The sequence below is a fragment of the Blennius ocellaris genome (genome assembly GCF_963422515.1).
Source record: "Blennius ocellaris genome assembly, chromosome: 1".
NCBI classification, from domain to species: Eukaryota; Metazoa; Chordata; class Actinopteri; order Blenniiformes; family Blenniidae; genus Blennius; species Blennius ocellaris.
In genome coordinates, this window is record NC_137650.1 from 17803643 (window position 1) to 17814722 (window position 11080).

The 11080-nt window shown below is 40.7% G+C and overlaps 2 protein-coding genes across 3 annotated transcripts; one reads left to right on the forward strand and one right to left on the reverse strand.

The window, feature by feature from the left end:
• The first annotated feature begins 373 nt into the window (after positions 1–373).
• On the forward strand, positions 374–4375 carry gnpnat1 (glucosamine-phosphate N-acetyltransferase 1). The gene is made up of 6 exons (XM_080501617.1): positions 374–511; positions 1952–2146; positions 2350–2412; positions 2566–2693; positions 2914–2975; positions 3115–4375. The coding sequence occupies exons 2-6, from the start codon at positions 1993–1995 to the stop codon at positions 3260–3262; spliced, it is 555 nt and encodes a 184-aa protein (XP_080357743.1). The 5' UTR covers positions 374–511; positions 1952–1992; the 3' UTR covers positions 3263–4375.
• Positions 4376–4618: 243 nt separating this feature from the next.
• On the reverse strand, positions 4619–9328 carry styx (serine/threonine/tyrosine interacting protein). Of its 2 annotated transcripts, XM_080498858.1 has the most exons (12): positions 9144–9328; positions 8796–8828; positions 8077–8130; positions 7867–7964; positions 7726–7786; positions 7402–7438; positions 7283–7322; positions 6560–6610; positions 6274–6346; positions 5588–5681; positions 5151–5200; positions 4619–4813 (listed from the first exon to the last, which is right to left on the reverse strand). In XM_080498858.1, the coding sequence occupies exons 1-12, from the start codon at positions 9201–9203 to the stop codon at positions 4793–4795; spliced, it is 672 nt and encodes a 223-aa protein (XP_080354984.1). In that variant the 5' UTR covers positions 9204–9328; the 3' UTR covers positions 4619–4792. The 2 variants fall into 2 exon arrangements, with proteins under 2 accessions (XP_080354984.1, XP_080354983.1); XM_080498857.1 differs by lacking the exon at positions 4619–4813 and having other exon boundaries at positions 5043–5200.
• Between the last annotated feature and the right edge of the window lie 1752 nt (positions 9329–11080).

Here is an 11080-nt window from a genome sequence, read left to right on the forward strand (position 1 = left end):
TACATTCGTATGTGAGGCACAAAAATGTGTGTGCGACTCTGGAAAGCTGGTACGGTACGATTGACGAGACAATTTCACCACCTATGTTTATGCAAAATAGCATTTATGGTGTTTTTTTTCCTTTTGTTCATGTTTTTTTTTAATTCAACAGAAGAACAAATGTAATAGAAAATAGTACAGCTTGATACGGAACACAGTTTTATACATTTACACTCAAGCAAACCTAAAATATCTCATGAAAAGCTAATTTATTAAACTCAGATGTTTTGTTTACATGTCGCCACGCTGGTCTCGCGAACGTCACTACGCCGCGCCAGCTACGTCGATGTCGTGACGCCGGCGCAGTGCCACGTCATCCAGGAGGGCTCGTGTCAAGCGGAAGCGAGGCGGCGGAACGCTCCCGGTGCGCCCCCGGTAACGATGCTCATTCAGCCCGGTGAAATCTCGTAGAAAGTGTCACTTTTAGACGATTTTAGCTCGTTGTGGGATCGTTGCTGGGCCTTTTTAACCGGTAAGTCTTCACTGTAGATCACAGTTTAGCTCGTGACAGCTCCACGTTACAAGCTCGAGCTCTGGAGCCGAACATGTTTGACTGAAGTCATATTTAACGCTTTGTGTTTGTCGTTTTTCACTATTTAAAGTTAATGAAGCGTGACTGTTGGCATCTGTTCCCATTTTGTTGTCCGAAACCCAGAGGGAGGTGTAATATCTGATTTAATCGGTTTTTACTAATGTGTTCTTCCCAGTTGTCCAATACTCAAATAATCCATTCACTCGTTTGTTACTGAGCGAGACGTGGTCTGTGGCTGTACTTGTGATTTATTGCCATGTCTTTATTATTATTAAGACTGGACTCAAAGTGAGTTAAAGACACTAAAAATAAAAGTGCCAGTTGGCCTTGCTCTGTGAATAGATTGAAGTGGGACGGACCAGCATCTCATATTACACTTCCTGAGTCCTGTCTATAATCTCTGTAAGAATAATATTACTTCATTGCATACAGTAATTTTCCTTGTTGGTTTGTCACATACCAGCTGGCTGACAAACCCTAAAACAACTTTGGATGTTTGACCCTTTATATTACCCTCTTGAAAATGGTTGTCAAGCATTTAAGACTTTGTTTTACTTTAGTAGTTTTAAAGTCATTAAAATGATTTCCCGACGTAGGAAAACATTCCTGAAGTCCTGTCAATAGTGCTACTTTCGTTTTGTACCATCTGCATTTTGGTGTCCTACAATCTAAAGTGCATGAAGCTTAAAAATGACTTCTTGGGGCCTCTGTTTAAAGTTGAAAAACTTTGCCATGTTTATCATCTAAGATAATGTTAAAGTAGCACAACATGATCTTAATTTCATTTTCTTTATGCTCCCCAAAATCTAAACATACATCTTAACTGGTCACATTTTTTTTTTTTACATTATTAACCATTATTATGATTATTATTATATCATTGGTTGTGTCTCGCACTTCTCACACATTGGTGTTTGTTTATTTGGTGCTGCTCTACGTGATGAGTTTAAAATCTCCTCAAAGAGACAGATTACGGTACCAAAGGCAAACAAAAATTTTCATCAGAAATACTTTGATCAAATAATAAAGAAACATGTGTCCTGGTATGTATATATATATATATATATATATATATATATATAGTTTGTTTGTTTGTTTTCCTGATAATTGTGCATTTATCACGTAAATGAGTTGAAAAATGCTGCTTCGTGTTTCATTTGGTTGTTTGGTATGATGGATGAATGAATATATCTTATTATAATTGTGATTTATAAATTGTTTTTATTGCCATGCCTTTATGGGGAAACTGAAAAAAAAAGGAAAAAGTATTGGAAGTTCTGGAGCTGTAATCGTCCGATCAAAGTTCTTCGCCTCCCTGAACAAACACATCCAGGCAGGTCCAGACCAGCTGCATTTACACGTCACCTGTCGTACTTTTAGGATCCGTTTCTTGGCCTCTCGTCGTGTTCAGAGATCGCAGAATGCTGCTGGATGACTCTCCACTTTTTGAGCCGTCTCTGCTTCAGGACCTCGACTGGACCAGCAACACTGTCCCCTTCTCTCCCCCCATCTCGCCGAGCAGCCCCGGAGACGGCCTGCTGCTCAGGCCGCTCTGCACCGCAGATTTCAACAGAGGTGAGTCGGGTCACGTATTCCACACCTGGTTGTGTGCTGCTTGAAATGAAATGACGAACACTCGTCCCGTTTCGAGTGTTATAGTGTCTTCGGGCCAAACAAGGGTGCATGTGTGCACCTTTCAAGCTGTCTGCTGAAACGGTAAACTATTCCAAAAGTTTGGGTTTAATCTTGTCTCTCTTTTTTTTTTTTTTGTCATCTAGGATTTTTCAAGGTTTTATCTCAGCTCACCCATACAGGGGACGTCACAGCAGAGCAGTTTGCAAGTAAGTTGTGCCTCATTAATTCATAATAACTAAAAAAAAAAAAAAGTAATGGGAAAAAGTTTCCCCTATTGAACAAAAAGTCAAACAACATCCCCTGGTCTGGAAAGTATCCGTAAATGTTGAACTCCTCCTTTTTCCTTGGTGGCTCCCCAGAGAATTTCGAGCACATGAAGAGGACTGGAGACTACTTCGTGGTGGTGGTGGAGGACACGACTCTGGGACAGATTGTGGCCACGGCCACACTGATCACTGAGCATAAATTCATCCACTCCTGTGCCAAGGTATAAGACACTCTGAAATCTGTCGGTTGAACCATTTAACGAGCATCTTTATTGACATCAATGCCATAAAAAGCTACTTAATAATGTAATAGCTATGATAAGACTGATCATTTTGAATCTCGATTTGCCCCCGCCCACAGAAGTTACTTTGACAACCATGTTTGTATAATTGTTGAACCTGAGTGGGCTGAAGAGCTGCTGTGTGTCCTGCTGTTTGCAGAGAGGCCGGGTGGAGGAGGTCGTAGTCAGCGACGTGTGCAGAGGGAAGCAGCTGGGGAAACTGTGAGTAGACTTTCTCTGTATTTCAGCCTCGTCTGTTATACTTGAGACTTAATCCGAGACTTTTTTAAGGAAATGACAGGAAAGGTTTGAGCTGGCTGTCTGTTTTAAACGTCTCTATATCTTTTCTTTTGCCCTGCAGGTTAGTGTCTACTCTTACTCTTCTTAGCAAAAAACTAAACTGCTACAAAATCACGCTGGAATGTGCACCCAAAAATGTGGCTTTCTACGAAAAGTTTGGCTACGCTGCTTCGGACGAGAAGTACATGCAGTGTCGATTCTTTGACTGAAGATCAGCCTCAAACCCACCATGAGGATTCGGACCATCATTTTTGTACGCTTCCAGACATCAGCACTTGCAATGAGCAGCTTATGAGACGGGAAAGCTGCCGGTGAGTGCGTTTACAGTTGTGACACAAGTCAAGATTGTCCCTGAACACTCATCCCGATTTCAACACAGTTGAGTAAATAGAAAAGTCTCCCGCCCTTGTGGTAACTATGGCTACCTCACCAGGGTGGACTCCTGTCATTAACCTCCCCAAGAAGGAAATGTCGCTGACTGTCGGCATGTTCTGACATCACTAATGAGTCAACTCCAAGTCATAAAAGCTGCGCGGTAAAGGAAGACTTTACTGTATTCCCAAGTACGTCATCAAATAATCCAAAACAGACGAGAGCAGATTTTAAGGTCACAATAAAAAGCAAACATGCTGGAAGAATTAAGTGAAGATTATGGTTCATGTTTATTTTGCAGGTCTGTTGCCAAAGAGAAGGAGCTCGTTTTTCTTTCCTCGTCCTGAAACACTACTTTTTGTACGACTTTCGGGTTTATTTTTCTATGTTCTTTCCCGGTACAGTTCCCCCAGTCTCAAGCAGGTCCTTTGGCCCCCGTACTGTCGATTCACAGCCTGTAGTGACGTTTTGCAGACAACAAAACATGAATAACTAAACTGTTATTAACTTTTGTTGTGCATTGAAAAGTGACTGTGAAGCAGTGGAAAGAAACTCTGTTTGTCTTGGCTGATGAGATTCAGATTGAAGCATTTTGTAAAGGGTGATGGGATTCACAATATTCCTTGTGTAAATTATTCAAACTTTTGTAGTTAAGTTTTATAATTGTTTTGGAGAACTGGGGAAATATTTAATGTAATTTATTTCTACATGTTAATAGCCAAATAAAATATTCTATGATCTCTAGTGTTTCTTTGGTTTGTAGTTCCACAACAGATGCAAGTTCGTTGCAGCAGATTATTTGCTTGAAGCTCTTCAAAAAAAACCCCACCAATGGTAACGCAGCCGTTTCTGATTAAAGTGGTCGTCAAAATGCCAAGGGGTTCCAGTATGCTACTTTTTCCAATCCTCCAATACATTAAGCTTAAATGTATAAATGCACTTGAAATGGAAACAGGTTCTTAAATAAATAGCTAAAAATTGCACTTGATCAGACATTTTTTTTTTTTGGGGGGGGGTTTCAGGTTAAAAGAAAATTGTCACAGTTTGCATCAATCTGTTGAGGCAACATGTGAATTGTTCAATAAAGGTTTTGAAACAATAAACCAACCCAGGCACATTTCGACATTAATTACTATCGCAGTGAATCTTCACACAAGGACCAAAAAAACAAACAAAGATGGACGAAACAAACGTAGGACTTATTTTTTATTAAGCTGTGAGTTTTCATCCATTCTTTACTGAAACACATTAAGCCTGATGTTAGTCCATACTCCTATCACATCCAAAATAAAGGCAACAGCTATTCCTCTTCTCCTGTCCTCCGCTGGGCAACGTCTTGGCTTTTTCTTCTTCTTCCCTTTTGCCAACTACCCCTCTCTTCTGCACGTCTACACAAATTCAAGTATTGAAAGTGCATTATTGCAATACTGTCCCGCTGCAAATGCAAAAATGCTTTAAATACTATAAAACTGCAAAAAACTTCCCATCAGTGCATACAGCTCAAGAAAGAAACAAAAAGGAGTTATGAAATTTGCCCCGCTCCCTCCCCACCCCCGCGTCAGTACCCCATGTCTCAGACATGGGTGGCCTCCCCTCCCCTCCCCCCCTACAAAAAGTTCAAATATTTACATTTTTAATCCCATTAAAAATGTAACAAAAACAAACGAGTGCAGTGCGCCACGCAGCAAACGTCGGCGACGCTCATCCGTTTTGTGCTGCTGTGACCTGCATTGCGCCGAAATCCTCGTCCTCCTCCAGGGTGCGTTTGCGGCTTCCTGTTGGGAAAACGGGCGAAAGGACGGATTGGTTAAACTGCCAAGTGACGATGTTTACAATCACGAGAGGTAGAAATTATTGTTTATTTGGGGTAAACCTTAAAACATTCAGGTCTCGTTGGTTTGTGCTCGATCTGTAGCTTTAAGAGACGTAAAGACGTCAAGGTCTCATATGAAGGGGCTTCAATCACATGTGCAGGGTGATAACGGGACATAAACGATGATATGAGACTCCCATTGCAACTTTCTACCATTTCCATTATAACATATTCATAGGCTTCTCTCCACATGCCGGCAGAGGGAGCTCACGTAGGAGCCGTGGTAGTTGGACCAGAATTTGAAAAAAATCTGAAAAATTAAGACGACGTAGAGAAAAACTGTACAAACCTGGCATCCCGGCTTGGACAGAAAACGACCTGCCCAACTGCACTGGTGACATCATCTTAATGGTCAATTTGGCTAGGTAGATTGCTTCATATTCCTGGGAAACAAACACCAAAGGAAAATGAGAATTTTCAATTCATTATCAATTTGTGATGTTTTGATCTTTTTAGTCACATCCAACCTCTCTATTGGTTAGTTTCTTGTCACATGTTAAAGTAATGACTTAATGATGCTCTGCCACGCAAGAGTCGTTCTTACCGTTTAAACTTGATGGAAGTGATACAGGTAATTGTTAAATGTTTATTCACTGGAGTCATTCTATTATATATTAAAGATCAACATGCAATTTGAATAGGAATGCCCAAAACAGAGAAGATGTTGATGGATTATTGATATTGACAGGCTTCCTATGAGCAGCTTGTAAACTGTGGGGACATTCTGAAGAGAAGTAAATAATCTGCAGTCACAACGAGAAGATGTAAAACGAGTGACTTTGTGAGATAATGCACCCTTCATTTCTGTTAAACATCCTGCGGTTCACATACATTTTTTAGTAAATCGATTCATTTTGCAAGAAGTACCGATACGTCACCTTTTAAAGAAGGACACAACAGTGTCCCATCCATTGTTTAAATATGAGCAAGAGTGTGACATCTCATAATAACTAAATGGTTTTGGTGGAGTTTTACCTGTAACTGATGCACAAAGCCCACGTTGGGGTTGATGCAGAACCTCCTCTCCTGGACGTGGCTGAATGCATCCCTACAGAGGCAACACAAGGGGGCGTGTTAGAGCTGCATCACAAACCTCTGCTGAATGCAACCTCTCAATATTTTAACCCACAGAAACCCTGTTGGATACGACTTGTGTATTTATGCCAATATCAGGCTTGGGTTATTACCAATTACCCAGTGGTGAACGGAATTAAAACCTACGTCAACAGTGACTCCAGATGCTCGGGGAGGAAAGACTCACCTGTATTTCATTCCAAATGTTTCCATCAGGTATGCAATCACTAAGGCAGCACTGAAAGAAACCCAAAAGCGACCACAGGAAGTAATCAGTATCACGATGCTTCACGTTTCTGTTAATCTGATCTGCTCAGCTGTGACTCTGCATACAGGTTGAACATAATGTGACCACTCGTAAGAAAACAAAATACAAAGCACGCTGTATTCTCTGAGTGAGGTTACAGGGAGACCAGTGGATATCAGAATCACCAACAGCTTTTATTCTGTAGGACATGAGCCTGTTCATACATGTATTTTGAAAAATGTATCAATTATAAACTCTTTGAGAACTTTCTTCTTTTCAGACTTAGTTGAAACAGAGTAATAAAACAATGAAAAGGCACCTCATTAAACTTCATATAACTTCACAAATCACTGTCCAATACTTCGGAACACCTTTATTTAAAGAGGAAGCTGCGAGATGACATTCTTAGCTGGATTACAGTGAGACCTTGTCCAGTGTGAAAACTGCCCCGGGGCCTCATTTACATCCGAAGCTTGTTTACTTTAATGTATTTAAATGCACCAAACATTTCCACATGCTCTGCTGTCGATGTTCAGAATGATTCAAGAAAATAAGAACGTGAACAATAGTTTAACTGCTTTTACCAGCTGAGGGAAGCAGGATCACATAATGCTTGTATTATATAATAAAAAAAACAAACAAACAAACAAAAAACTGTCTCACCTTCTGGATATCCCTGCATTACCATGAATAAGTACCTTTCCTGAAAGACAAGGACAAGAGACTGTTTTGCCTGCCTCTTGACGTTCTGGCCGTGATGAACGAAATCTCGAGAACCTCACCTTCTGTTGCTAAGCAGCTATCAATAAATTCTTTAGTCTGTGAAAAAGAAAAGGTCAAGAGGGAAAATGTTAAGAGGGGAACGTCACACAGATGGTGAAAAGCTGAACAACTCTGGTGACGTACGGAGACTTTTAATCAGAAATGTCTGGTAAGCGCACATCGTGACTGCGAAGCTGAGTGTGTGATTTTAATTGTAAAGGTTTTATTTAAAATCTTTATTACATTTACATTTAACCACGCCGGGACGGCCAGCCCCCGAATCTCTTCAGCTGTTCAGATGACAAAACCTGAGCCGACGCGAGGAAGCGTTTTGTGAGACTCACCGTAGGAAAAAAGCGGATTATGTTTTCCACTGGATTGTCAGCGATGTCTAACACAAGATATCTGCAAGAGAGAGCACTTGGTGAAAGGAGTCCACGCAGACGGCGGCGCAGCACGCTCGTCACATTGCCTCCTCGACTCACCTAAACGTATGAGGGAAATTAGGTTTGATAAAATTGGCCTCGATGTCTTGGCGGACGCACACAATGTGCGTTATGCCGTGTTTCTCAAGAATTGGCAGCTATGGGGAGAAAAAAAACAAAGTGTGACAAGTGAGGTGAGGGTAAAAAAAAAAAAAATATATATATATATATTTTTTTTCCGATTTGTCTTATTGCTGCGGTGAGAATTACCTTGCTTTTCATTGCGGCAGAGTAGGGACCTAAAAACAGTCCCGGTAGAATCTCCTGGACAGAAACGGAGCAGAGCAACGCCCGTTAACAGCACAGCCAGGTACAATTCATCATCTTCAATCCATAAAGGCTCTCAAATTTAATATGTGGCTTTACTCAGGAGGAGGCAGCAACAACCAATAACACAATCTCTCAATGTCACACAGCAACACATCAATAACACAATTCCTGAAGAATAATGTGGAATCTAATTACTTCTCACCTTTAATGACTGCTAATAAGATTTATGATAATTTAATCTTCAATTTCGTCCATTGGTGACATATCAAATTGCCCCCCCCCCAGTTGAAACCAGTATTCATGATTTGTACCAAATGTTGTTGCCCCAACTGTACAGTCTATTACTACATCTTAAATTACAAAGCCTTCTTCCAATAAGCTATTCTCAATATAATTTCATTTGTATAATAACTGCATGTTTGATTGATCAATGCAGGCATTTAATTTATTTTACATTTGATAAAATATCGGAATGTGAAGCACAATTCTGCGATGAACATTAAAGTGCAGCTTTCTCACTGAATGAGAGATGATAAATAAGGCGGAGAGCGTCTGCAGGGTTGTGGTCATGAATCCTGCCGGGAGCTTCAGCACACGGAATTGACCACAGAACCCACTACAGACAAAGGACGGGCTTGGGTTTTTTTTTTTTAACACACCTGCATGTCTCTCCTCATCGGATAAGCCCAGTCCTGAAACAGAAGGGAGTTAAAGTGAGGTGGGAGGCTGAACAAGTGATCCATGTTCACGTCGACACAGAGGAGAGGACGCCAGTTAACTTTGTGTACAAACGTGGCTAATGCTAACGAGCTACTCAGTCCCGGACGGGTAAAACGGATCCAGACAAAGACGGCGAAGGGCTCTGCCGTCAGCATCACGGTTTATCACGGGTCGTGTGTTCGGGCCTCACGCCGGGGAGGAATTCCGAGTCGAGCGTGTGATCCGCAGGCGGGCAGCGCGGCTGGAGGAGAGGTTAGCTCGGGTTAGCAGCTCGGATTCAGCCTCACCAGAAGGTCCTCCTTGATCGCGGGCAGCGACGGGAACTGCAGCTTGAGCTCCTCGTCCATCCTGCGAGCTGCTTCGGACGCCGCCGGCCCGGCTCGACGCGCGGTCTGGATGGTATCTCGCGGCGGGGTTAGCTGGACGATCGTTGCGATTTGTTTTGAGTCTCCACATGCATGTCCGCCATGCTGTCCCCTGACAGATGTGTCACGTGACGCCGCGGCAGATGGCCCAGGCGGGCGCGTTGCGTTCAGGGGAGGGGAGGGGAGGGAAGGGAAGGGAAGGAGCGCGAGGGCGACGTCTCGCGCTGAGTTCAGGAAGCGCCGCGCGTCACAGTGCGGGGTGGTAGTGGTGTGTGATACTGCAAGATCTGGTATCGATCCGATAGCAGGTAAATACAGGATCAGTATCGCCGATACCGATACTTTTCAATATTCAAGGGTAATGCATCATCAAATTGCTAAATCTGGGTGAATTTTCATTACTTGTAAGTGTTTTTTTTGTTGGTTTTTTTTTTTACGATTGTTTTCTTTGGCTTATTAATTAGTTAAAACCTAGAACAGAATTTTGGAACAGTTTATAGGTAAACAGAAAATACTTTATCTACTTAATAAAATGTTGTTCAAACATCAGTAACACATTTTTCCACACACATTGTAATATCTGGATTTTCTTTCATAAACAAAACTATCCCTTCAGAACAAATTAGAACAAAATATTTTTTCAGGTTGTGTTCACTGCATGCAGGAGAAAAACTGAAACTGAGTATTGATCTCATTACACTGGTATCATATGATATTGCTTCTAACACAGGTATTTATATTATCAATATTTCGATCTATCCACCCACAACTGCTGGGAGGGGAAACTAATAATGATCATAATAACAATTTTTGTTTGTCTTAAAAAAAAAAAAAACAACGCAGACAGTTGACACAGATACAGAATCTTCTTCAAAAACAAGGATGAAAATATATCAACGTTACATAATGTAATGTTTGAGACAGCCATGTAGTCATATGTTCAAGTTGCAAAGACACAACAATCCAATAATGACATTTTACATGAACTACAAAGAAAATAGATATTCAGTATTAATAAATATCACTTGAAATGGTATAATTTCTTACTTACGTAACAAGTGTGAGTTCAACCCTCCTTCAGTACACCAGAAGACCATTCTGGATAGACATCTGATGGCTATTCATGCTCTTAAATCAAAAGAACTTTTTTCCCCCTCAAGATTTTGTACAATGCTTCATTTAAAACTAATAGCAGTCAAGTGGCTGCAGGACATCGTAGTGGTTAGCCACCTTACCTCATATTCGTGGGTTTAAAATACTAGCCATACTTTTCTCACTTCTAGGCCATCGCATTTAATTGGGATTCAGTTCTATTTACCTGTTCGAGATATTTATTAAATTAAGAGTGCATTTCTTGGAAAACAACAAATGTGTCAAAATTAGATTGACAATTGTTTTTTTTTGTTGTAAACAAATGTTGATGTTATTCAGGGACTTTTTTTGTTCAAAGAATAAATTAAAAAAAACTTTGAATGCTCATTAAAGTAACAGTACTCCAAAAGACTACTGATATGTGTATGTGTTTGTTGGAACTGAACTGAACCTTGTAGGATGCTGATAACAATGTTTTGTGACATGTTGTTTTGGCATGAGGATGTGCACTGAGGTTCATAACGCCCATCAGTGAATTATGAGTTGATCTGAATGAATTGAGATATTCAAAATGAAACACTCAACATTTGATGAAGGTCATATGACTCTCATTCAAATACATTTTGGTTCTGTTCTGTTCTTTTCTGCTTTGTTTTTGTTTTATTTTTAAACAAGTAAACATTTGGATTCACAATGTTCTCTTCAAAGATTGTTATTCAATAACAAGATGTATACATTCTTATCGCAAAGGACTCTGTACGGCTTCA

Bases quoted from the DNA above. Each gene is read 5' to 3' on its own strand.
- styx (XM_080498857.1), bottom strand. From the start codon at position 9,203: ATGGACGAGGAGCTCAAGCTGCAGTTCCCGTCGCTGCCCGCGATCAAG. The intron at 7,323-7,401 runs GTGAGGTTCTCG...CTTGTCTTTCAG, and splicing joins TAGCTGCTTAGCAACAGAAG to GAAAGGTACTTATTCATGGT. The intron at 5,201-5,587 runs GTTTGTACAGTT...TTTTCCCAACAG, and splicing joins TGTCCAAGCCGGGATGCCAG to GAAGCCGCAAACGCACCCTG.
- gnpnat1 (XM_080501617.1), top strand. From the start codon at position 1,993: ATGCTGCTGGATGACTCTCCACTTTTTGAGCCGTCTCTGCTTCAGGAC. The intron at 2,147-2,349 runs GTGAGTCGGGTC...TTTGTCATCTAG, and splicing joins CACCGCAGATTTCAACAGAG to GATTTTTCAAGGTTTTATCT. The intron at 2,694-2,913 runs GTATAAGACACT...TGCTGTTTGCAG, and splicing joins TCATCCACTCCTGTGCCAAG to AGAGGCCGGGTGGAGGAGGT.